The sequence below is a fragment of the Helianthus annuus genome, chromosome 10 (assembly GCF_002127325.2).
Source record: "Helianthus annuus cultivar XRQ/B chromosome 10, HanXRQr2.0-SUNRISE, whole genome shotgun sequence".
NCBI lineage: Eukaryota > Viridiplantae > Streptophyta > Magnoliopsida > Asterales > Asteraceae > Helianthus > Helianthus annuus.
Window position 1 is genome coordinate 34,874,324 of NC_035442.2, and position 27,228 is coordinate 34,901,551.

Genomic DNA, 27,228 nt, shown 5'->3' on the forward strand with positions numbered 1-27,228 from the left:
ACATTTGTGGTGTGAAAGGACACATTGCTGTTAACTGCCAGAGTTGGAGTTATGAGACGAGAAGATGCTATAACTGCCAAATCAAAGGTCACATTGCCAGAGATTTCCCAATGAGATCAATGGGAAGATCGAGAGCTGAATCTCAGAAAATGGCAAAGAAACTAGTCAGTGTCAAGCCCAAAGAACAGAAAGTTCAAGAAAAGAAAGTTAAGCTTTCACAAGGGTCGAAAGACAGACTAAGGAAGAAGAGGAAGAAAGCGAGAGAGTATCTCGAAAGGATTTTTTCCTCGGATACCACTGGAAAATCAGATAAAAGTTCTGATAAATTGGATTGCTCTCCAAAGAATGACAAATCAAGCAAAACGAATTCATCAGATAGAAATCTGAGGACAGAAAAGAGAATGAAGAAAAAGAAAGTTGGTGGTGATGAATCTGTTTCTTCGGAAACAAAGGAGCCACGTGTCGGCAATGAATCTGGCTCATCAAAGTCAGACAAGCCACATTCAGGCGATGAATCTGGTGTGGTAAAGCCAGAAGAGCCATGTGTTGAGGTAAAAAATGAGAATTCGGGTCTAACAATGGATGATGCAAATTTTCCACCATTGTTGAACAAGAATTCAAAATCACCCAAGGACCGTCAGGCTTGGGTGAATCTGTTTAAATAGAAAAACCTGACTTGCCGGAGTTCCCAGGTTGGTAAGCGTGGAACATGTATCGGCACATTTCTTGAGAAATTCACTTCGGTGATATTTCGATCGACAAGTGGTTAATCAAGGACATTAAATTGTACTTGATTTACTACAAGTGGTGTTGAGGTTTAAAACTGGAAATGATAAATCTTTCATGTGTTTGAGGAGAACAAAGTGATGAAGTGACCTCGAACCTACAAGTGGTTGGTAAACAAACTAATTTAAAAAACCATTTTGATTAAAACAAACTTAAGTGTTTTGAAATCACAATGGGAGAATAATTTGTTGTAAGGGGGAGTTCTGATTGTTTATGCCAAGTGAATGGAGAATTGAAGCGATTCTCATCAAGTTGTCAAGTTTATACAGGTTGTTTCAAATTTTCTCAGAAAATCAAAATTGAAACATATTTTGATTTTAGGGGGAGTAAAAATTTTAAAAAATTAGAAAATTTGAAAAAGTCAAAAACATTGAAAAATTCAAAAATGAGTTTTGTTGATAAAAGAGGAAATGATAGTAGATCAGTTGGATTGTCACAGCATGCTAAAGAAATGTAATGTCAAAAGTGATAAACGATCTCACTAAGGATGTGACGATAGGCTCAGCTAGACTAGTAGATTTGCGATAACAATACAAACATAAATGAAAAAGCCTAGTTCTAGTGGGAAACATGATTGAAAGCATAGTACTTAGTTTTGTTCTTCTTGATTGTGTGCCTGCTCAGTAATCGCTGAATGCCAAAAAGCATAAAAACTGGTTAAGTTTGTGAGCTTTCACAACTTTGCTGAAAATGACACTATGATTGTGTATTTCTTTTGCAAAGATTTAAATTTGTTTTATTTCTTTATTTTGTTTAAGCATTGGACATCCTCTGCGTATACGCGAGTATCGACCTGGATGTTAGTGCCTAAACGTTCTGCTTTATTTTCTTTGGTGTTTCGTTTAAGCTTTGGATCACCTCTGCGTATACGTGAGTATCGACCTGGTGGTTAATGTAACACCCCGTGTCTTCAAATGTCAAAGTCAAAGTCAAGATTGGCTTCTTTGACTGTAATTAGCCTATTTTATGTTTTGTTTTAGTTGTATTATGTGGAGTAAGTGTTGTAAATCAAAGGAATCGAATGATTAATTGATGCGAAACGTTTTACGACTGTGAATAGTAGGAAGTAACAATGCGATAAAGTCAATCAATCAATAATCAAGCTAATCAAATCATCAATCGAACTCGAAACTCGAATTATGCGACTTGGTATTATTATACGTGTGTGTGCCTTATGTGTTACTTGTGCGTGTTTACTTTATGTTATGTGTGGTGATCAATCGAATCGAAACTCGAAAACTCAATCGAACTCAATCGCAATCACATCGAAATCGAAATCGAATGTGAAATATAGATGCTTGTATGTAGATATAGTAGTTGGAACTAAAAGTAATTTGAATAGGAAACTCTATCATATTCATATCATCTTCAATCAAAATTGAAATATCAGAAATCGTCGCACCGAACGCTCAAAACAGGTTGTTGATTGATCAGGCTTTCAGCCAATCGAACAGCCCAGCCGATCGGACGGACTGTCCGATCGAATAGGCTGTCCGATCGGGATGCCTGGCCGATCGGCCAACCCTTTCCTATTTGGGAAGCCTATAAATAGCCCTGTCATTGTCATTCTTTCCACTTTTGGAAACTCTCTGACCGACCAGCTTGTGTTTTTCACTATTTCTCAGATTTCTCTCAATCCCGGTAAGATTTCATCCTAAATCTTGTACTTTCTTGATCTATGCACACTCCCACACCTTTCTTTCTTTCAAATCTTGATTTCTAACCGTGAAATCATCAAGATCTAAGTGTTCTAGGATGATGTCTTCATGGTGTTCTTGAAGAACTTCATGTTTTGGCCACAATCCACCAAGAATCACTTGGATCTAGCCGATTTCCACATAAACAAACAAGGATCCATCACAGATCTGAACATTTACACGGTGAAAAGGATTAAAAGAAGGATTTTCCAACTTTCTTTTAACTCTTTTACACTCAATGCTTTCAAACCGGTAGAAACGGAGCTTGAGCCAACTCACTAATCATTCTAATAGTTGTGTGGTTCAAGGTTTGGGTTCTATCCACGAGGTTCACCGATCTCGGGTTAAACGTTAAACTCCGTTCTGAACAGTTCACCGGCCGGATTTGGGTGATTCCTGTCTGAGCAGGAGGAACAAGCAAGAACGAGGGTTCTATGGTTCAACTCGTAGTCAAAATATCTCGATATAACGTCAAACAATCAGAACAGCCAAGTGTTAGACGAACAGGCAGACCAGGTCAGGATGCTGACCGATCGAACAGGCTGTTCGAACAAACAGCCCAACCGATCGGACATGTCAGCCGATCGACAAGGCCAGCCGATCAGCTAGCACATGGCCCCACACTTTAACAATTTCATGAAGTCTAGTATTGAACGAAGTGCTGTTCGATCGAACTACGGTTTGGTTTGAATTACTCTTCGGATCATGAGATACTATGCTTCAACACTTAATCGATTTTCAACTCATTCGACGTATTGGAGTGCCACCCGACCGAACATGCCGTCCGATCAGGTGACATCCTGTTGAGGACTTATTACTGAAGTACCTGACCGATCGTTTAAGCCGACCGATCGAACGACCCGTTCGATCGATCGACCTGAAAGGTAAGAACACTTCAATGTCTACAATGAAAACTTCAAAAGGACAAGCCATCATACACAAACACATCCTACTCAAAGGAAGAAACAATCCACTCGAACAGTCCAGCCGACCAAACAGGCTGTCCGAACGAACTGTCAAACCGAACGAACAACCCGTCCGATCGAACCTACAGTCCGATCGACCAGGCTGTTCGACCCATCAACACTTGTTTCCTTTTTACGCATTACTCATCGTTATGCTATCGAACTATTCAGGCTAACCCTACTCTCAAGCGCTCCCTTCAATCCATCAATCGCTGTGAGTATACTCGAACCCTTTTTGCTTTAGCACTTTTGGGTGTTACATACGTTACTTATCAAAATCACAAATCGAACACACTACTCAGTTATTTTAAACGCTAACTGTTCTGCATGTATTACGTGACTAAATGAATGCTTGTTGTTATGTTTACACGTGGAATGCTGTCTATCTACCTTAACGATGATAGTACTATAGTTTGGACTCAGCACCCGTTCACACGGGGGTTGTTAAGGACCATTACTTGCATGGATTACGGTGGTAATCATGTATTGCGAACTGCCTCGGGCAGTCAACCCGCAGTCATTGGTATCGATAGATCCATGTCGATAATTAACATGCTTCGTTTTCCTCTGTGTACGTGCTGGTTATGCGTAAACTATTTCGAACTCTATATGCTATTATCAAACTTGTATGCTTACCTTTACATTTTATGTATTGACTTTATTTTAACGTATGTGACAGGTGTTTAAGGTGTTTACTTGCTAGGGAAGCGAGGCTAGAATAAAGCTCTGGAGCCCCCCAATAAATAGTTGTCTGTAGTGTTCAAACTAGGGGTCTTTAGAAGCAGATAAATAATTGCTGTGTTTTTATATTTAAAATCAGAGTTGTCGGAACAAAGTATTTGACTAGTTGTTATCTGTAATAATTTGTTTTACTGTTTGGGATACGGTATGGGACGTATTATTTAAACTGAATGGTAATGATAGTTGTTGTGGAAACTTCTGGACAATCTGTTTCGCTCAGTGCCATGCCCCGATGATTCCGCCATCGGTTGGGGTGTGACAGTTAAAGCCTAAACAATTTCAACTTGTTTTTATTTTCTTTATTTTGTTTAAACATTGGACTTTCTCTGCGTATACGGAAGTATCGACCTGATTGTTAATGTTTAAACATTCTGTGTTGTTTTCGCACAAATCACAGTTGATCAAAGTTTAAAGGCATTACTTGAGTTAGTGTATTGCATGATGAGGGGATATGCTGAGATCGTGGGGTCCATAAGAACTTAGTGCATAATTAATATACCTTAATGTATCGGTAAGCATTTCGAAAGTTTTTAGATTGAGTTTATGTGGACAACAATATTGTCAATCTATGTGAATCGTTTAAAACTTAAAACGATTAAAAGCTTAACGGTTCTAGTGATGTGTCTCAAAACTGATATGATCCTCTTTCACAAGCTCACAAAAATAATGTTTGTACATATTTCATTTCTGCATTTAAATTTCTGTTTATTTTACATATTTTGAAAAATCCAAAAAGATTTTCGACAACTGATGGTGAAGAGCTGATTTTCAAAATTCCAAAGGCTAAACATGATGAACAGATGGTTTGGATAATTGATTTGAAATGTTTAAGATGATTCTTTAATTTGAATCAGATTTTAGAATGTTTCAAATTTGATAGGATTTCAAATGTGAAAATGTGATTATCTTATGAATGGATGAGATATGTGTAGGTGAAAGAAAGGTTTCTGATCCTGTTGCTACGGAAAGCCAGGATGCAATTCAGAACCTGTGGAGAACTTAATCAGAGATAAAGCCAGGGAATTATCTCAAGGTGATAGCTAATTCCAGACAACGATCCCAGCAGGTTGAAAGGGGGAGTCTGACGAGGTTAGAGCCGAAGAGAAGATCCTGGTACATGCTAAGAAAGAAAGAAGACCGATCAAGATTGAAGAGTCGTCATGTTGAAGACTCTCACTGAAGATTCCGTCAACATTCAAGGGGGAGTCTGTTGGTGCAGTTGTCTGTCGACTTCATCTTTGTTCGAGTCTTAGATTATAACTGATAGATTAGTGCACGCAAAATGAAGAAATGGAATTTATAGGTGATTCCGCTTGAAATGACACATGGTCATTTCAAGCGAAATCAGAAGAATTACTTCAAGCGAAATCATGTGATTTGGCTTGAGTAGTGATTCCGCTCGAGATGTTATTCCGCTTGAAGTGTTTCAAGCGGAATCACATGTCCTATAAATACCGTTCAAGCGATATTAGTTGTAACAGTTCTGGTTTCCGACGGCGAAGCTCCGTCGAAGTGTTTCCGTGTCTGTAATTGCTTTCTGATCAATACAAGAGACAGTAAATAGTATTTCTGGTGTTATACAAGCTAAACAAAGACTAAATCAATGAATTCCGCCTCTGATTCAGTCTAAGACCTCTTCTGATCGACCCATTAAGGTCATTTCACGATCCTACAATCAGTCAAAATCTTTTAAGTATTTGAATAAGTATATTTATTAATTCAATCCGATTAACAAGTTATGAAAAATTATATATAAAATTTTGTATGTGTATAAGTTTGATAAAGTACATATAAAGTTCTAATCCGATTAATCTCGATCCATCCTTAGGGCATGTTTGGCTGGGCTTTTTGAAACAACTTATTGACTTATTGACTTTTTGAACTAAAATGATGTTTGGCAATGAGGGTGTATGTGAGGGGGAAAAACCAATAAGGCCATGTAGTCATAAAGCCCTTTTGGGGGCGTTATGCGACATGTGGCATGCCACGTCACCCCGGGGCTTTATGGGGCGTTATGCAATTTGAGGCCGTAGTCATAAAGCCCCTGTGTCATCATTACTCATTTTTTAATTTTTATTTTTTTAATTCATTTGTAAGTTTTTTAAAAATAAAATTCATTTCATTAAATAAAAAAAAGTACAATAAAATAAAAAAAAAACATTAAACTAGAAAAAAAAACATTAAACTAGAATAAAAAAAATTACACAATCAAAGGTTATATTTTTTTTTCAATCCGCTCCTTTTGTGCCAACGCCATTTTCAAAGCTTTTCCCGTTAAGTGGTCATGCGGTTTCGAGTAGAACTCAAAGTCGTGAGCCCATTGTCTATCCCGCATAATCTCCGTAACTTCGCGGTTCTCCTCCAAACGTTTATTACCGAGTTCGTGTATGTCTTGAAGTCGCTTGTTTATCTCCGAAAATGCGTTACTCATATCCGTTCCCATAGACATCGACGACGACTCGGGTTTTTTCGCCCGGCTTTTTCTTCCGGGCGGTCTTGGTAGCTCCTCCACCGGCTCGTCATCCGGAATATCCTCGTTCAAGTCGGTGTCTCGAGCATCGGAGGTTGGCGTTTCGGGTTCACCCGACTCGTTTGTTTTGGACCTCTTTGATGGCCGTGTATTTCCCGAACCGACCACTCGGAGTAGATACGGTGGCCCATTTGGGGCTATGGCGAAGGATTTGCCAACACCTCATGTACGGGAAATGGCCATTAGCCTCCGTATACTCGACCAATGCCGCTTGCGTAATGTCTTCATCGTTACTTCCACTTTTCCATCCGGAAAACAAGCGTTGGTACACGGTTTGAAAGTTTGTGCATTTCTTGTTTATATCGGTCCACTTCCCCGATATAGAGTCCGGTAGGCGGTATTCGTCTCCTCTACCCATGAGATCGAAAAAAAGTTCTCGTATTCGGTTCCAAAAAACGGTTTTACTTTGATTGTTTGCTAAAAAAAAAACAAAATATAATGTTAGTCTAAAATTTAAAAAAATAAAAACAGAAAATAAATTAAAAACAGAAAATAAATAAATAACAGAAAATAAATTTAAAAACAGAAAATAAATAAAAAACAGAAAATAAATTAAAAACAGAAAAAACAGAAAATAAATAGAAAAAGAAAATAAATAAAAAAATGAAAAAAAAAACAGAGAAAAAAAAACATACATATAACCGGGTCCTCCGAAACATCGATGAAAGCGCGGGTTAACGCATACTCCTCTTCGGGCTCCCACGTTATCACATTTTTTTTCGCTCGGGTGGTGGTTTCCACTTTCTTTTTATGTGGCCGTTTTGCTTTTCCTTTTCCTTTTTGCGTCTCCGCTACCTCGGGTTGTGTTTCCGGAACAACATCGGGTTCGTGTAGTGGGGAGCCGAAAGCTTGAGCCGACCCAAACGCTTGAGACGACCCCATCCCATCGGTGTTTTGATTCGGGTTCCACCCGTAGAGATTAAGGTCCCATGATAGCGGTTGGTTCAAAAGATTCATGAACCCGGGACTTTGTTGATTGTAATCGAGAAAACCAGAGCCGAAAGGGTTGGGTCTAGTGGGAACCGGCGACACGGGGCGAGTAGGATTACCACTTTGGTTTGGGTCCGCACTTGATCGTGGAGGAATGAAGCCACGGTTGAATGGATGCATTGTATAAAATTTAAGGATTTCTAAAAAAAATGGAAGAGATAAAGTGTGTTTGAGTGTGTGTGGTAAAAAAAATAGGAGAGGAGGTATTGATTTAAAGGAAAGTTTGAAAAAAAAATTGATTTTTTTTCTTTTTAGTAAAATGACCGTTTACAACGGTCAAAAAATCAAATCCCCCATTTATACCGCCGTTATATTCATCGCGCTTTCAAATTTTTTTTGGGCATAGCGCCCCGCGTTTCGGTGTGTGCGGCGCCATGGCGGCACTATGGGGTGCCATACCGCCCCACTACGTATGCTCTAAATCAATAAGTCACTCCTTACTGACTTTTCCAAAAAGCCAATAAGCTAATAAGTTGTTTCAAAAACCTTTCGATACCTCACCATTCGAGTAACACTTATCAATTTTTACAACCATGATTGTCGTTACCGAAATTTTGATTCACCCCAGTCTTCTAAAAATACAATTAAAAAAAAAGAAAAGAGCCATTTTGGTTCATGTGGTTTGGTCACTTTTGCCACTTTAGTCCAAAACTCAAACTTTTTGCATCTGGGTCCCTGTGGTTTCAGTTTTATTGTCATTTTGGTCCAAAAATGAAATCATGTCATATTTGTCTTATAAAATCCTGAAAATTTTGTCATTTTCCGGAGTGGTAAAATTATCATTTCTTTTTATAAATAAATACAATATTTTATAAGACAAATATGACCTAATTTGCCTATGAGGAAAATGACAAAATTGTAGGATTTTATAAAACAAATATGATCTGATTTCATTTTTGGACCAAAATGGCAATAAAACTGAAACCACAGGGACCCAGATGCAAAAAGTTTGAGTTTTGGACTAAAGTGGCAAAAATAACCAAACCACAAGGACCAAAATGGCAGTTTACTCAAAAGAAAAAGTTAAGCCCATATTTTTCAATCGTTCAAATAACCCAATTACCCAATTCCATATTCACTCAAATTTTCCCCAATTTTTAAACCTAATTTGTCAATTGTATACCAGAAGCAATAATCGACTGGGTTCATCTCCCCCACACTACTCGCTACCACGTACCAGTTAATCAGGTTAGTGATCTTATCTTCTTCTGTTTCAACTTCAATATTATGAAATTACATGCGAAAACTGATCATTCAATGAACTTGAAACTTGTTGCTTGAGAATTTAGTGATTTTGGTTTCATAAACTTTCTCAGGTTTTCAAATAGTTTGTAGATATATGTTGTTTGTTGCATTCTGCGTTAAGTTCGACCACTGAATTCGGTTGTTATTGGAGAATTGATGATCGGTCAATCATATGTTGAGATGCAAAGAATTATTTCAATTTCATTGATTTGATATATTAAGGTTCTGTTTTGTAGGTGAGTTTAATTTAATAATTTAATTAGCGGCTGAAGAATGGTTGAAACCTTGTTTGAAGACATATTTAGGGTTGATCAGCTTGACCCGGATGGCAAGAAATTTGACAAAGGTTATTACTTTATTCCTGCTTCAAGTTATATATTTCTGTTTTTTATATAATAATTTATTGAAGAGTAGTTAAAATAGTGATTTGTTTGGGAGAATAAGGCTGCAAACAAGTTTTAAGTTCATAAAAATGAACTCTTGTTTGTGTTGAACTGTAACCGGGCCTGCCCTTCTTTATTGAAAGCACAAGTTGGAGATAGATTCTGCTCACTTATGTAACAGGGATAGTCGTAATTAAATTGCAGGGGTGTTTATATTCATATGAAGGAAGGCATTTGTTTCATAGTTGCAAGTCATGCAACTTTATTGAACATTACATATCTTTTGGAGTGTCTTATTTTGAATATAATAATTGTAAAAACTAAACTTCGTTCTGCAAAGAAACGATTTTTAAGTGTGTTTTATCAAAAAAAAAAAAATGATTTGGCCTGAAGAAATAGGTTTTATTTGGTGTTGGTTTACTCATAGTTGTTGAAGGCACACTCAAGGCGCGAACGGTGAGCTTTGGTCCTCAGTGTAAGGCCCTTAAAAAGAAAGGGTTGTTTTATACGGGGCGTAGAGTATAAAAAAATACATCTTTTAGTGGTTTTAGTCTTAGACATGTTTTAGGCTTCTTTAGGGCTAGTTTAGGTTGATTCTAGGCTTGTCTGCAATTTGTGGAATTTTTTGCACAAGTAGGTGGTTTGGCCTACAAAAGAGCACATCTAGGTGGCCTCTAATTATGTGATTACATCTAGTTAAGTCTTGATATGAAACAGCGACATTCAACACAAGTTCATGCAAAACTGCCACCAACCTGCCAACATTCAGTTTGTTCCCGAAAGTCGCTGTTTACTATATATACATTACAAGAATGTTGCTGATTGATTTCGATACCTTATTAAAGTCGCTGTTTTGTATGTATACTCTCATAAACATCGCTGATTGAGTTTGATTCATTACCGAAAGTCACTGATTGATATCAAGATGTTAACTGAAATTGTTGTTTCATATCAATATATTCGATAAAGTCGTTTCATATATATACATTCGATAACGTCGCTGTTTGATATATATAAATTCGCTGTTTCGATCTCATACCTTCATTAAGAGCCCGGTTCATTTTCTGCAAAAAAACACATGATGAAGCATGGTTTTTATTATATCAAGATGTTCTCGAAAATGAACCTGACTCTTTATGAAGGTATGGGATCAAAACAACGAATTTATTGAAGTTATATATGTTGGTAATCAAAGCAGGAAACAGAACAAGACAAAACACTGGGGCAATTTTCTGATTGTATTCAAAATGCTCAAAAAACTACTGGTTACAATGGAGAACTGGAAAATAGAAAGAAACAAACTCATACGAACTAGTCTACCTACGTATTTTATAAAAAAAAAACACAAAAGATATGCATAAAATGTGGAACATGAGACCGAGCCAAATATTAAAAAACAATATATATCAAACAGCAACATTATCGAATGTATAAATATGAAATAGCAACTTTAAATAACATCTTGACAAGAAACAGCGACTTTCGGACGGTAATGTATAAAAATCAAACAGCGACATTCATAACTTCTGCAAATAAAACATCGACTTTATTGAACATCACCAACCAAAACAGCAACAACCAAAATAGCGACTTTATTGAACATCACCAACCAAAACAGCGATTTCAGAAGATCATTGTCCTAAACAGCAACTTTCGGGAACAAACTGAATGTTGGCAGGTTGGTGGCAGTTTTGCAGGAATTTGTGTTGAATGTCGCTGTTTCATATCAAGACTTACCTAGATGTGATCACATAATTAGAGGCCACCTAGATGTGCTCTTTTGTAGGCCAGCCAAATCACCTACTTGTGCAAAAAATTCCAATTCGTGTTTCTATGTTTTCACTTTTCACTTTTTTTTTGCAAATTCAGGGAGCTGTTTTACTTTTGTTTTGACAACAGATTAGCCATAGACCCATAGTTGTTAATAGCAGCTATATCGACCGCTATAGCGCGCTATGTAGCCATGCGATGTAGTGTCGCTATATGGGCCATATCGACAAATAGCAATGATAACGATTTTTTTTTTGATGTAAATAGCAATTAGATATAACTATAAAATAGCTGGATTCATAGGTTTTTGTTAAATATACATGTAAAATAGCATATATACAAGGGTATTTTGATGTAATATACATATAAAAATTTTCAAAATTCTTTTTCTAGTGTAATCGCTATTTATAAAATAGCCGTCGCTGTTTGTTGCTATTCGCTACGTAGCCTATAGGTGCCTTGTCGCTATTCGCTATCCACAACTATGAGATTAGCATAGTATCAAGAAATCTTATGGGTGTCAAACAAGAAAACAATGACTAAATAGTTTTTGTTAATTCTTGTTTGTGAATTGTAGTTAATCGCATTGAAGCAAGGAGCGATCAGCTTGATATGTACATGCAGCTGGATGTGAATACAGAGGTTTATCCTATGCATGTCGGTGATAAGTTTATGATGGTTTTAGCATCTACCTTAAATTTGGATGGAACTCCCGACACTGGCTTTTTTACTCCGGTAATTTCTACACTTGTTAATATTGTAATAAACGTAGAAATTTGTTTACGTTATGAGATTCCTTTTCCATCTCTAGGGTGGCAGAAAGTCTCTTGCTGACAAATTTGAGTATGTGATGCACGGCAAATTGTACAGGATATCCGAGGAAGGGTCCGGAGCCAATGTTAAAGCGTATGTTGGATCATTATAATATATGTTAAATAAGTTAAGAAGTACATAACTTCATACATGTCTTTTAAAATTCCACAATATCATATTTTTCTTTTAAAACATGAGAATAAAAGTCATATTCATCATTTCCTATTGAGTGAAATAAAATTAGTTACTTCTAAGTTGTAACGTGTTCCAAAGAAAAGAACATTACGGGTTGATATGATCCATAGAAGCCAGGGGCGCAGCTTCTAGTGGGCGGGAGGGGGCGGCCGACCCCCGAACTTTTTGCTCAGTAGTGGAGAGTATGTAGTTTTCGTATAGAAATTTTTGGGTATATACGTATTTGACTCCGATTTTATTGAAATTTTTGGGTATATACATTTTTGACCCCCTGGTCAGAAATCTCAAGCTTCGCCACTGATAGAAGCAGTGGGTTCTTTTTGTTTATTCAGTGAATGAGAGTGTTAGAGGTACATATGACATTTTTAGTGTTTTTTAAAAAATAAATAAGGAAATAAAAATCTAAAAGTTTTTTATTTTATTTTATTTTTTTTTATATATGAACAGCAGGGTAGATATTAATCGGGTGCAATTTGGTTACAATGACTTCAACTTGTATCTTACTTGCACTTTTCTTCAGGGACATTTATGTTTCATTCGGCGGTTTATTAATGTTGTTGAGGGGCGACCCCTCAATTGCAGCTAAATTTGAGCTTGATCAGAGGTTATTCATCCTTATGAGGAAGGTAAATCACATAGGTTTTTTTTTTAATTATGTTCTGTTTATATTTTTTATTTTCTACGTGGCCTCGAGGTTGGACTGAGTCCATAAGAGGGTTTTTTTTAATTATTTTTTTATTGCAGGTGGATAAGGCTTAGTTCAACATGTCTTAATCTGTGTTCTGGAGCAGGCTACTGCTAAGTTATGACTACTGAGAATTAATCAATATCAATCAGATGTAAAATATGTTGACAACTATAAGTTGCTCATAAATTATGTGTACCTTTGAGCTTATGATTGGTGATGATTTCCATTTTTGGACTTGCTTGGATTTTTTTGCTTTGTCAAGTAGAAATTACTAAATTCATGTGGATTTCGATTTTTAAGTTTTTAAATGGTATTATTTATATAAGGGGCATTTTTTTGAAAGAATATATACAAGGGGCATGGTTTTAGAAAAATCGTTTCTTTGGTTGAGTTGAGACATCGTGTGATTCATGAATTTTTTTTGGAAGTTAACCGCGCCTGGCGCGCCATGCATACTGGCACATGGGTCTGTTATGGGGCGCAACCCGTTGACATTCATCACGCATATTTATGGGCTTGCATAAGTTTTAATTCTATAAAATGATTTGATTACACTAAAATCATTAACTCACTAAAATCAGTAACTTTCTTTTTGTGCATTGTTACTTGTTTGTGTATTTATTGGGTAATTCTAATTAGGGGAGACAATTTTCGACAAAACTATCACGGAAATAATCATGTTTTGATTCGTCATACATGCCCTGCTTAAATGAACTGAGTAGTGTAAAAGTTAGACGTGTTTAACCCAATATTTTACAACTCAACCTGTCTATCTGCTTGACACGTTTAGATAAATAGGTTAAACATGTTGTATTTGGGTTACAAGATTTTAAATGTGTGGGGTTAGACCCGCAATCTGATATGGCTGTTTTCTAGTGGTGTTGACACCCCAATTTCTAATTATTATTTACATTGATATTCTTTTATTATAGTTGTGAAATAAATTTAAAACTTGTTCATTTTCTCTTTGTGAACCTATATTTGTTCATGAGGCTTTAGGTGTCTTGAAGATCCTATTTTTATCCAAGTAAACCTATATTTAGAAATTGTCCATGAAACAAAGACTTGATCAAATTGTGGTTTGTACCACATGAGTCTCTATTCTTTCTCTGGCTGTAAACATCTCTATGATTTACACTTGTAGACAAGACCACATTTTAGTCTCACAAATAAAACTTTCACATTTCAATACCATTGCCTTCTTCTCTTATTTTGTTCATCTTGATACCCTATCCCAAATCCAACTAAAATCCATGCCAAATTCATAAAAAAAGAATCATCGAAATCGACATCAAGATTGATCAGTGTCGGGTTTCTTATGTCTAAGCCATTTTATCAACTTGAGTGAATGAAACTGTTATAAAAGTATCACCTTTGTCGGTTTTTATATAATCGGCTTGATCGGTTTTTATAGTTAAAAACTCTTTTGCTTCCAAACAACTATGATGGAAGGGAAAGTAGGGGCGGCGATATGTGTTTTGTTGTTGTTGTTGATGTGTGAATCAACAATGGGGAGGTTTGTGGTTGAGAAGAACAATTTGAGGGTGACATCACCACAAAATTTAAAAGATACTTATGAATGTGCAATTGGTAATTTTGGTGTTCCTCAATATGGAGGAACATTAGCTGGTGCTGTTGTTTATCCTAAAACTAATCAAAAGGCATGCAAGAGCTTCACTGATGATGTTTCTTTCAATTTCAATTCTGGTGCTGGTCTTCCTGTTTTCCTTCTCGTTGATCGCGGTGGTAAATTTACCTTCCAATCCATTGTTTCTATCGCTCTCGATCTCATATTTTCATATCTACTAATAAATGATTTCATCATGGATTGATTGCTTATGTCGAATATGATAATCAACACAATGTCTGGAAAATCTACACAACGGATTCTGTAACAGACCTTTATATTAACCGATATTGTATGCTTTGCCCACCAGGAACTCACTACCTTTTTTTTGCTTATTCGGGGGTAGACTTCTACGAGCCAGGAGTCACCCATCTTGGAATTTACCCCCATCCGAACACGCTTAACCATGGAGTTTTACTCTCACGTACAAATAAGGGTGTAAACGAACCGAGCTCGGCTCAAGAGGAGTTTTTCAAGAACGAGCTCAGTTCGGCCTCGACTTGTTTATTGCTATTAGTTATTTAATTAATTAGTAATAGTATATATAAATATATAATTATTTTTAATATATTTATAATTATACTCATATATATAACATAATGTAAATAATATATTACTTAGTTATTTTTATCATTTATATATACTTATTTTTATTATGTAATATATATTTAATAAAAATTAATAAATATATATATAAATAATATGCTCGTTTAGGCATTCAATCCTTACCAGGCTCGGTATATGAATTTCGGTTCGAGCACATTTAAGCTCATCTAAATTTAAGCTTTTGTCGAGTTTATCTTGAGTTAATCATAGCGACTCCGCTAGTTTACACCCCTATTCACAGCCAAACCACAACAAAAGAACATGATAGTAGTTTCCTTGTCATTCATAAGCATTGATAGGAAAAGAGAACAAGAAACAATTTTTTTTTTTTTGAGAAATTTAATTTATTATCAGTTTAAGTTGAATTACATGTGTTTTTGGCGGCAGACTGTTATTTTACATTAAAGGCATGGAACGCACAGAAAGCTGGGGCTGCAGCCATTCTAGTTGCGGACGACAGGCCCGAGCCACTGATCACCATGGACACACCAGAAGAAGGTCATGCACGATCCGATTACTTACAAAACATATCTATCCCATCAGCCCTCATAAGTCTATCCCTTGGGGAAGCCATCAAAAAAGCTCTAAACAAACCAGATATGGTGAAAGTAAATCTTGACTGGAGAGAAGCTCTCCCACACCCTGATGATCGCGTTGAATACGAGTTCTGGACAAACAGCAATGACGAATGCGGGCCCAAATGCGATAGCCAGAAACAGTTTCTTAAAGATTTTAAAGGGGTGGCTCAAATATTGGAGAAAAAAGGGTACACTCAGTTTACACCACATTATATCACTTGGTATTGCCCTGAGGCTTTTATATTGAGTAGACAATGCAAGTCTCAGTGTATTAATAATGGAAGATATTGCGCTCCTGATCCGGATGAGGATTTTAGTCGCGGGTATGAAGGGAAAGATGTTGTTGAGCAAAATTTACTACAAGCTTGTTTTTTTAAAGTTGCTAATGAATCTGGAAAACCATGGCTTTGGTGGGATTATGTGACGGATTTTGCTATTCGGTGTCCGATGAGAGAGGAGAAGTACACTAAAGAGTGTGCAGAAGACGTAATTGCATCACTTGGTGAGGTTTTAGAACATCTAGTGGCTAATTATAGTTTAAAATACTTGTGACTTAAAAAAATAAGTTAAGAACTCTTTGAGCAACAAAATTGAGTTTTTGTTGGCTTCTTGTGCTATCTTTATCAGGTGTTGATGTGAAGAAAATACAAGAATGCGTGGGCGATACTGGAGCAGATGCGGAGAACCAAGTGCTCAAAGCCGAGCAGAAAGCGCAGGTTTGTTGATCAATCTAAGAAGAATTTAAGTTATTATTCGTATCATAATATCTTAGTTTAAAATTTGATTACATTTTCATTGTAATTATTTCTACAGTACTCTTACAAATAGTTGATCAGTAATACACGATAACTTATAGTAATACATGATCGGTATGTTGGAATCAAGACTTCTAACAAGGTTAAGTTTGTGATTTCACAGATCGGTAAAGGTTCCCGTGGAGATGTCACTATATTACCAACTCTCATCATAAACAACAGACAATATCGGGGTATGTAAATAGTGTAGATTAAACGATTTATAGCGTTTAAGTTTTAATGTGTAGACTATGATATCCATAACTGTTACTTGATTCAGGTAAGCTTGATAAAGGAACAGTTTTGAAGGCCATTTGTTCGGGATTCGAGGAGACAACGGAGCCAGTCATTTGTTTAAGAGATGGTTAGTTTTGCCTTTAGATATGTTCCTTGTTATTTTCTCATATTTGCTTAGAACTTAAACTTCAAACATTACAAGAGTTCACATGTAAACTTTAATTCAATGTTTTTATAACCAGATCAGTCATCAAACCGACCGCCTTACTAGTTCACTGCTCAGACTGGATTCAAAAACCAGATAGCGTCATAAATAACTTAATAAACTAAAGAGTAAATTACGATTTTGGTCCCTGTGGTTATATCACTTTTACCCTTTTAGCCCAAAAGGGAATCTTTTAACATCTGAGTCCCAACGTCTTTTTTTCTAACCCTTTTGGCCCCCAACGTCTTTTTTTCTAACCCTTTTGGCCCCTAAAAGTAAATGGATGGGGTTAGTGTTAGGGGCCAAAAGGGTTAGAAAAAAAGACGTTGGGGGCTCAGATGTTAAATGATTTCTTTTTGGTCTAAGAGGGCAAAAGTGATATAATCACAGGGGTCAAAATCGTAATTTACTCTAAACTAAATTTATGAATATATAAATTTAAAAGAATGTATAACAATACTTTATTTTTTGAAGCAAGTGATGTTTAATTGTTTATATGCTGCTTTCAGGAATTGAAACAAATGAGTGTTTGGAAAACAATGGTGGATGCTGGATAGACAAAGCTACAAATATCACAGCCTGCAGGGTATGGAGAGCTTTTTCTCATAATGTTTATTGTTTGTTACTTTAGGTGTTTCATATAGAATCTTGTTTCTATGGTTTGCTTTGCGTAGGATACTTTCAGGGGGAGAGTGTGTCAATGCCCAATTGTTCAGGGTGTAAAGTTTTTTGGCGATGGTTACAAACACTGTGAAGGTAACTTGTAATGCATCATCTTGTGTCGATGTAGTTTTACGAATGCGATATTTCTGTTGCAGCGTCCGGAGCTTTACGCTGTGGGCTTAACAATGGAGGTTGTTGGAAAGATAGCCAACAGGGTAGAACGTATTCTGCTTGTATCGTTAGTGCTCGATCTCTATCTATGTGTCTATATCGATCTCTTGATCATTATACGTCTTATATTATTATAACATCTTTTGATGTCCCATTTTTTTGTTATATGTTTCAATTTTTCATTTAGGATCATCATTCTAAGGGTTGCACATGTCCACCAGGATTTAGGGGAGATGGAGTTAAAAACTGTACAGGTATTACAACAAATATATCATCTGTTCACACTTTTTCCAAGTACTTTTGCAAAAAATAACACCATTAATGACGATTTCCCTTAGAAAGTTTTCCAAAACAAACACTGAGCAATTGCCATAGGACATCATAACACATTATTAAAGTTATGACCTTTACTATATACATTTCAGACATAGATGAATGCGAAGAGAAGATGGCTTGTCAGTGTCCTGACTGCAAATGCAAGAATACGTGGGGTAGTTACGACTGTCAGTGTGGTGGCGATTTGCTCTACATTAGAGAACACGACATATGTATAAGTAAGTTTTCTTTTTTCCTGTTACACCTTTTTTTTTGTAACAAGAAAATTTTGAGTCTGTTTGTCTTAAATCTAGTACCCTCCAATATTTATATTTGAATAGTTTACTAGCACTTCTTTGATTTCTAAAAATGGTATAATTAAATTTAACCAAACTATACAATTTATTGGAGCACTGAGGATTTACTATGCTTGTTGAAAAATAGGTAAAGATGCGAGGCGGGGAGTCGGATGGGGCTTTGCGTGGCTTGTCGTTCTTGGTATGGTAGTTGTTGGAGGTGTAGCGTATACATTCTACAAATACAGAATCCGGGTATGCATTATCACGAGTAAACTCTTCTGTGTTTCCTTATCCTTATACAAAGAATGTGAAATAATCATTATTTTTGTATCTCACAACGACAAACATGAATTCATAACTGTTTATGTAAACGCGTAAAAAAATAACTTTACATTGTAATTGTTAGTGTCTAAAATAGTAAAAACTATGCTTATAGAGATACTTACAAGTTCATATGTATAAATGTATAAATGACAATCTAATCCCACACCGTTTCAAGGTGTCTTTTGAGGTTGCACCGTATGGCCGTTTGAATGTTAGGGCTTGCGTCATAGGCCCCTAACCTTTAAATAGCAGTTTAAGTTTTTCGTCGAACGGCCATTTGAGTTTGGGGGTGGTGTAGGATTAGTAGCGCCCTTACTATTTCCATGTCTTATCCATTTTAACTATGATTTGCAACCTTTTCTATCATGGCCAGTTTCCATCCCCTCATTTGCACATGTTTAACTTACTTCTTAGATTCTTGTCAAGATTCTTGGATGGTGTTTTTATGGGGTTTTTTTTTTTTTTTTTTTTTTTTTTGAATCTTTGTTGTAGACATACATGGATTCTGAAATCAGGGCTATCATGGCACAATACATGCCGTTGGACAATCAAGCTGAACTTGCAACTCAAGGACCAAACAGGAACGTCTAATCGCAAACAACCGCAACAAAGTAGAAAAACACCAAATTTACAAAATGGGACACATTGATCCAAACCAACATCCATATCTGGTTAAAGACATACTACACACATATTTCTGATTAGTTACAAGCCCTGGATCTGCAGCATTGTTGATGATCTACTTACTATTATCACAATCTTGCCTTAAGAGTTCATTTGAATTTAGTTTATTAGCATAATAAGTTGTCGACTTTTTTGGATGATGCAAGATTATACGAAAAGTTCAAAATGGTATAAGTGCATTTGTTTATCGAATCTTTCTTTCATAGTGTGTTGCCTGTTATGTTGATAGATTTTATGTTCCCATATTGTAGTGGTTATTAAGAATAATTTATGAGCGATTATCAATTTATCAGTTGTTATTTGTTTTTTTTTTTTAAAAGCGAAAAATATGTTAAGGTGCGTGTAATCAACTGTTTTTTAAACCTTTTTTTATATTTCTAGTTTTTGATTTTTATTAAAAATGCTTCTACATGTATTTATAAGCAATAACGCTGATTTTTTTTTAAATTGATTTTTAACATGTTAAGTTGAATTTTCAAGAGTGTTCCCCGGTTCCCCACTTTTTTAGGGTTAGGTTCATTTGTGAACAACCCACTTGATTGTGAACACTATTGAACTAATCCTAGCTCTTGATTATCAATACACAAGTATAAATCAATGGCCAGGATTTGTTCACTCAGTTTACAAATACACCAGTGTACTAGTGTATATACTAGTGTATTTTTATCATCAAATCATGACCATTGATTTACACTTGTGTATTGATAATCAAGGGCTAGAATTAGTTCACTAATGTTTACAATCATGTGGATTGTTCACAAATGAACCTAACCCTATATATATATATATATATATATATATATATATATATATATATATATATATATATATATATATATATATATATATATATATATATATATATATGTAGGTAAAGAGTACTGTACAATATTGCTTATCGTATATTACGTACTCTTCAATCTCAGCTGTCAGATCATCTTCCCGCATTTTAAAATCGCATGTTGTTTTTTTATAACAATTTCGCATGTGATAATTTTTGATGAATTCGCATGTTGTTTTTTTGTACCAATTTCGCATGTGATAATTTTGATGAAATAGCATGTTGTTTTTTTTATAACAATTTCGCATGTGATATTTTTTGATGAATTCGCATGTTGTTTTCTGTACCAATTTCGCATGTGATAATTTTGATGAAATAGCATGTTTTTTTGTAACAATTTCGCATGTGGTAATTTTGATGAAATCGCATGTTAAAAAACCAACATGCGAAATTGTTACAAAAAAACAACATGCGAATTCAATGCGAGAAGATGATCGGACGGCTGAGATTGTAGCGTACGTAATGTACGATAAGGACATTTGTACGTTAACCTGCCTCTATATATATATACCGGATTACCAGGTATGCAAAACCTAAACCGCTTTCAGCTTGCTCTACCTTTCTTAGAAATAAGACAAAACTAATTTTAAACGAACATATATTGACCCTTAATAAAAAGTCAACTTACAAGGCTTGCATAATCTAAGAACTTATATAACTAAAGTCTAGAACTGTAAAGAAATCGAGCTTTTATAAAGTTCAAGCACGAGTATATAAATTATCAAATTATTTAATGACCAAAGGTTGAGCTTAACTATAAGTGCTACACACTACAAAACAATGTCCTTTAAGTGATGGATAAATTCTTTAGAAGTCCCTTGGTGAGATTACTAATTGTCGGTATACTCCGTCGGAAACAAGGCATGGGTAAAGATTTTATTGATGGGTATCGATAGAGTTCACTAATGGATCATTGACATAATCTACTCGCAGCTCACATGTCAAACTAAGGTTCTGTTTGTTTTTGCTTATATTGTCTGTAAAGAGCTTATGTCTGCGGGCGGGCAGACATAAGCCCTTGAAGACTGTTTGTTAAAAAAAAAAATAAGATCTTAAAATAGCTTTTAATAGCTTAAAAAAAAGCTATGAATTATAGCTTCAAGATCAGATCAGATCTTCACACACCACCCACCCTTCTTCTTCTTCCTCTTCTCCCCTGCCACCACCACATCCGCCACCACCACCGCACCACCTCCGCCACCACCTCCACCACCACCATCGTCAAAACCCACCACCACCAAACCCATCAATTTAGGGAGACCGTAGAGAGAGAGAGAGAGAGAGATCTGTGTGAGAGAGAGATCGGTGAGAGAGAGAGAGAGACCTGAGAGAGAGAGAGAGATCGGTGAGAGATAGAGAGACCTGTGAGAGAGAGAGAGATCTGTGAGAGAGAGAGACCGTAGAGAGAGAGAGACCTGTGAGAGAGAGAGATCTGTGAGAGCGAGAGAGACCTGTGAGAGACCTGTGTGATGGCGGAGGTGGTGCGGTGGTGGTGGTTGTTGTAGAGAGAGAGAGAGTGTTCTGTGAGAGAGAGAGACCGTAGAGAGAGAGAGAGAGGCGGTGGTGGTGGCAGAGGTGGTGCGGTGGTGGTGGTGGTTGTAGAGAGAGAGAGTTTGTAGAGAGAGAGCAGAGAGAGAGAGAGCTTGTGTGTGTTGTATGTGTGAAGTTGTTTTTTAAGGAAAAAAACAAACCCTCTTCTTCTTGCAGACTGCAGACATTTGGGCCACATCTTCTCTTGCAGATGCCTGCAGATGTGGTTCGCAGACTACAGACATTTTACATCTGAAAAAACAAACAGCACCTAAGAGTATTTATAAGCATGGAGCGAAAAAAATCATTTGAAAACAACTAATGTTTGAGTATCCAACCGAAGTAACTCTTATCGACAGATTATCGACAAAATATCCAACCGACCAACGCATTAAAATATGGGTGATAATCTTATCTAAAATTTTATTTTTAAAGTTAGTGACAAATTATTGAGTGACCATACATCGGAATATGAATCCCATTGACAAAGACATGAATACTATTATTAGAAATCTTATTTTAGTGTTAGTAAAAGATTACTGAGTGACTGAGCGACTGTTAGTCAGAAATTGGTTCCTAGTTACTCATGACATTATAGCCTAGTGACATCTTGGGATGAGATAAGACTTAGGGACCATTAGGTCCTGGGTTCGATTCTCACATTGTGTAGGTATTATAGCTTAATGGAGATGAATATGATAAGGTGGTTCCACCGGTGGCACGATAATACTTCAGTGGTCCGTCAGTGACAAAGGTACACTAATTGTATCCTACCACAATTATGATCTTGGTGTTGTTTCTTATCGTAATCTGTATATAGGTCCGGCCCAAGGGTCAGCATTCTAAAGCCCTAGCTTTAGGCCACCATTTGATTAGGGCCGCCCGTTTAAAAAAAATTACACATGCTATTTGGTCTTTTTAGCCCATTTGAACATGGATTGAGAAGCCGCCTCTATTCTAATCCCTTATGAAGCATCTGATTACTCAATCAGTCGCACATTCACAACAATTGAAAGCGAGTAGGCGTCCTTTAGGTCTGCGCGTCATCTGGCAATGACATTCACAGCAACCAAAGGCGGTGATTGTCAAGCAATTGGTGAATCGAACCGTCTATCTTGAGTTCTTTCTGATTTATGCTAATGTAATCGAACACAATTTGTAATATATGTGCTAATTTTAGTTTGAAATTGAATGTTATGGGTCACTTCTTTTGAAATCGAAGGTCACGGCCCTGTTATGTTTTTGCTAAGACGCTGTTTTGAAATTGTAAGTATTGTATTTTGTTTACGTTCCTTGCTTCTTTTAAGTACGCTACAAATTGACCGGACCTTTTACTTGATTATGTTGCAGACTTATTTGCTGTTGATTGTCATTGTCCTAGTTTTTTGTCAATTGTTCTTACCCAGTCTATTCTCAATGTATGATATTTTGATAGCTTGATTTTTAGCCTCACACTTACTATAGTTTAATCCCGCGAACTCTTAAACTTTTTTTTAGCCTCATTAAATTATACTTTAGTTTAAACAATTTGTTATACTTTTTGTAACATGTTCTTTAGAAAGGATAGGGGCCTGAAATATTTAGTTTGCTTAAGGCCTTCATATTGATTGAGCCGGTACTGTCTGTATATTTGTTTTTTAGAATATTTACCCTCTGGTTATAAAGACAGAAAAAAATAGATGTTTTAGATCTCCAAGTAAAGTAGAGGAGTCTGAGAAATAAGTATACAACCTTTTATTATTATTATTATTATTATTGTTGTTGTTGTTGTTGTTGTTGTTGTTGTTGTTGTTGGTGCATGCGTCTGTCGACTTCGTCTTGTATCGAGTCTTATACGTATAATGTTAGATCAGGGCACGTAGTTCGAGAAATAGGATATAAAGGTAATTTCGCATGAATGATCTAATTCCGCATGAAAGTGATGCACATGTAATTCCGTGCGGAATTAAGTTTCGCATGAAGCTAATTCTGTTTAGATCCAGTTCGTGCGGAATTACGAGCCTATATATATGTGTTCATGTGAAATCATTAGTAACTGTTCATGTTTCCGGTACCAAAGTGCTGCCGAAGTGCCGTCTGATTGTAATCTGGTTTATATCAATATACAAGGCAATTTAAAGTGAAACAAGCTGTTTTACAAGTCTGTTTCTTAGTTTCCGCCTCTGAAACAGATCAAGAGCTCTTCTGTTTGACTCATTTGGGTCACGACACGATCCTACAAGTGGTATCAGAGCTCAGGAGGAGGAGTTCTGCAATTTTCAGCTTGATTTCATCTCATTCTCTTACTTCTACACCTTCTTTTCTCATTTAAAACAAATTGTGACGGTTAAAATGATCTGAATTTCACACATCATAAGTATAACAGTGTTTTAATGAATCCTTGAGAATACTGGATTTTAATTCAAACTAAAATTGATAAAATCAGTAATTCCGCATGAACTTCAGTTCGAACATGATGACATCACCATAATTCCGTTTGAAAGTGGACCTTAATTTCGCACGGAAATACTTTGTGGAATTAATTTCGCTTCAAACTGCATCTAATTCCGCACGGAATTAGTATTTCGTGTGTATAATCCCGTGCCAAAGTTAATTTCGTGTGAAGCTGAGTAATTCCGTACGGAATTACCTAATTTCGTTTGAAAAGTATAATTCCGTTTGAATTTTAATCTCGTTTGAAGTTGTCTGGTGCAGGTATTTTCGTTTGAAGATAATTTCACTTGAAGTGATACCGTGTGAAACATTAATTTCGTTTGAAAAATGTTTGTTTTGATAACTGTGTTACCGAAGCATGGCAGAAGAATTCTACAATGCGTTTGCGACACCCGTTGCTCCAGTTACTGCTGCTGAAACACTTTACAGTGAGAACGAGACGGGAACTTACCAAAAACCGCCGAAGCTGATGTATATTGAAGATTTTAAAGGATGGCAGAGTCGGTTTGAGAACTGGGTGCAAACATACAAGTTTGATGCATGGTGTGCACTAGAAAAAGATTACGAAAAACCGAAAAACAAACGTGGGCTTAAAAAAGCATTTAGTGATTTTTCTGATGGTGATAAGTTGAAATACACAAGTGAAAAGATGATGATCAGCATTCTCCAGCAAGCAGTTAAAGAAGATATCTTTGTGCTACTTCAACATTCGGGTACTGCAAGGTCGATTTGGAATGCATTGATTCAAAAGTTCAAAGGTAGTGCTGATATGATCAAAAACAAGAAGGGATTGTTGAAGAAATCATTTGATACATTTACAGCCTTCGAAGGTGAATCAACAAAAACAACCATCGACAGATATTGTCATCTTGTTCTAGAAATGGGAAGATTGGAGATAACGAAAGATGATGATGAGTGGGTGGATAAACTTGCTGATGCGTTACCACAGAACAAGTGGGGAACGTATTTGTTGATCTTAAAACACACAAGAAAATCTGAAAATATGAATCTGGTGCAGTTTATTCAGAAGATTGAAGAGCATGAGTTGGATATCCAGAAAACAGCAATTATGAAGAATCCAAATGCTCAACAAGATGTCAGTTTATATTATCGAGGAAATAAGTTTGAAGTTACTACTCCTGGTCCAAAGATCCAAACTGGTTTTAGTGCTGATGGATCCTCTAGTCCGAATGTTAGCACTACAACTCAAAGTGGTGGATATTCTTCATCATTTTCAAGTTTTGATCCAAACAGCAAAACATCAAGTCTTCAACAACAAAGTTCTACAAATCTTCAATGCAATGTTACTTTGAACATTCAAAATGGTCAGAATTTGTCTCCAGAAATAGCCAAGCAGCACATGGCATCACTTGTTGCTATGTTGGAATCTTATGAAAATTTGATTGCTGGAAAGATTGGAAATCCGATGCTTGCAAAAGAAGATTATGATCAAATAGATGCTGAGAAACTTGAATTGATGGATGTGAAATGGTGTTTGGCTAGTGCGTGTAGAAGAGCAGAAAAGTTTCAACAACTTACTGGTAGAGATGAGTTTCGAGGTTTGGCTACTTCTCCGTTAGGATTTGACAAGTCAAAAGTTACCTGTTTTCGTTGCAAAGGAAAAGGACACTTTAAACAAGAGTGTAAAAACCAAGAAGCAATCGAGAATCAAGAAAAGAACAATTATTATCAGAAATCAATTTTCCATCAGATTGCTCAACAACCGCAAACTGCACATGCTCGTGCTATTGAAGAAGGAGAGAAGAAAGCTTTACTTATTCATCAAGATGATGAAAAAGTTGCAGAGGGATTCAGTTGGGACAAATACATACCTGGTTCAGCTCTTGTTGCCCGAGTTTTTGAAGAAGAAAAAGACAAATCTAGTTCGAAAAGAATATCGATTTTTCCAGATCTAGGAAGTGATATTGATACCGATGATGAAGAAGATTATCTTAACAAAGCTAGAAAAGGTATAGATCCTGATAGTTTTAATTTGTTTTTTGTAGATAAAATGGAGATGCTGAATCAGAAGAAGATTGCCCGATTGAAGAGAGAACTGGAAGCAGCAAAAATGCTGGCTGATGAAAAGGCAAAGACAGAAGCTGGAGAAACAAATGTTGAACCAGTGACTGAGAAGATAGTTGAGAAAATCGTTGAAGTGGAGAAAGTGATAGAAAAAATAGTTGAAGTAGAAAAATTAGTCGAGGTTGAGAAAATTGTTGAAAAAATCATTGAAATATAAAAAAAGTTGTTGAAGTTGAGAAACTCGTTGAAGTCGAGAAGATTGTCGAGGTTGTAAAGATAGTTGAGGTTACTAAACCTTATGAGAAATGTTCAGAATCTTGCAAGAATTGCGATGAGAAAGATAAGAAGATTGCTGAATTAGAGAAGATTAAAGAAGATTTACTGTCTGATGTGAAGTATGTGAACGAATCGTATGATGTCCTGAACAACACAGTAAATGGTTTGAAAAAGACAAACTCAGAAATTGAAGCTGCTATAACAAAGATGAACTCAACATTAATGATAAAGCAGAAAGTCATTAATGAGTATATTGAAGATTGTGCACAGTTGAAGAAAGAAGTGGAACTTGAAAAGATTGAGAGTGAAAGAATCAAAAGGTTATTGTTGAGTTATACAACATGTGATTATTTGGTTGATCGTGTGTATCCTACTGTTGCAGGTCTCGAGGCATTCAAGGAGAAAAAGACTGAAGATACTGATACTGGTAAGAGACACAGTGTCAAGTATAACAAGTGTCCGCCTCCAATCTATGAGAGTTATTCCCCTAGGAATCCTAATGAGGAACATCTAAAAAAGGCAGTGAACATAAAGTTAAAGTCTGAAACCATTGATGAGTTACCAGACAACATTGATATCACATTCACAGCGTCTGACACTGATCATGAGTCTGAGTTAGTAAAGAAAGTTGTCGATCAGGTGTTGGATATGGATGAAGAGTCAAAGTCGGAGTTTAAATCTGAGAATTCAAGTTCGTCAGAAAAGAGTCCGAGTTCGCCAGTCAAGAGGATTTACAATAAAGAATTCTTGTTATCAAAGAATAATTTGTATGATGAAGTGTTTAAGGTTGCATATACCTTGAATAATTCGGACAAAT

The 27,228-nt window shown here is 36.2% G+C and overlaps 3 protein-coding genes across 4 annotated transcripts; 2 read left to right on the forward strand and 1 right to left on the reverse strand.

Annotated features, from left to right (window-relative positions):
• Window positions 1-6,768: 6,768 nt before the first annotated feature.
• On the reverse strand, window positions 6,769-7,829 carry LOC110881031. The gene is made up of 2 exons (XM_022129418.1): window positions 7,355-7,829; window positions 6,769-7,136 (listed from the first exon to the last, which is right to left on the reverse strand). Exons 1-2 carry the CDS (start codon window positions 7,827-7,829, stop codon window positions 6,769-6,771), a joined length of 843 nt encoding a protein of 280 aa, XP_021985110.1.
• A 932-nt stretch (window positions 7,830-8,761) lies between these two features.
• Window positions 8,762-13,095, forward strand: LOC110884502 (DNA-directed RNA polymerases II and V subunit 8A). Its single transcript, XM_022132223.2, has 6 exons — window positions 8,762-8,897; window positions 9,191-9,300; window positions 11,685-11,842; window positions 11,919-12,013; window positions 12,636-12,741; window positions 12,860-13,095. The coding sequence occupies exons 2-6, from the start codon at window positions 9,228-9,230 to the stop codon at window positions 12,872-12,874; spliced, it is 447 nt and encodes a 148-aa protein (XP_021987915.1). The 5' UTR covers window positions 8,762-8,897; window positions 9,191-9,227; the 3' UTR covers window positions 12,875-13,095.
• A 1,153-nt stretch (window positions 13,096-14,248) lies between these two features.
• Window positions 14,249-19,229, forward strand: LOC110884504 (vacuolar-sorting receptor 2). Of its 2 annotated transcripts, none has more exons than XM_022132224.2 (12): window positions 14,249-14,549; window positions 15,424-16,116; window positions 16,242-16,330; window positions 16,533-16,602; window positions 16,689-16,772; window positions 17,360-17,436; window positions 17,525-17,606; window positions 17,669-17,751; window positions 17,872-17,938; window positions 18,110-18,238; window positions 18,444-18,550; window positions 19,115-19,229. In XM_022132224.2, the coding sequence occupies exons 1-12, from the start codon at window positions 14,249-14,251 to the stop codon at window positions 19,211-19,213; spliced, it is 1,881 nt and encodes a 626-aa protein (XP_021987916.2). In that variant the 3' UTR covers window positions 19,214-19,229. The 2 variants fall into 2 exon arrangements, with proteins under 2 accessions (XP_021987916.2, XP_035834867.1); XM_035978974.1 differs by having other exon boundaries at window positions 14,312-14,549; window positions 18,110-18,242; window positions 18,457-18,550.
• Window positions 19,230-27,228: the final 7,999 nt, after the last annotated feature.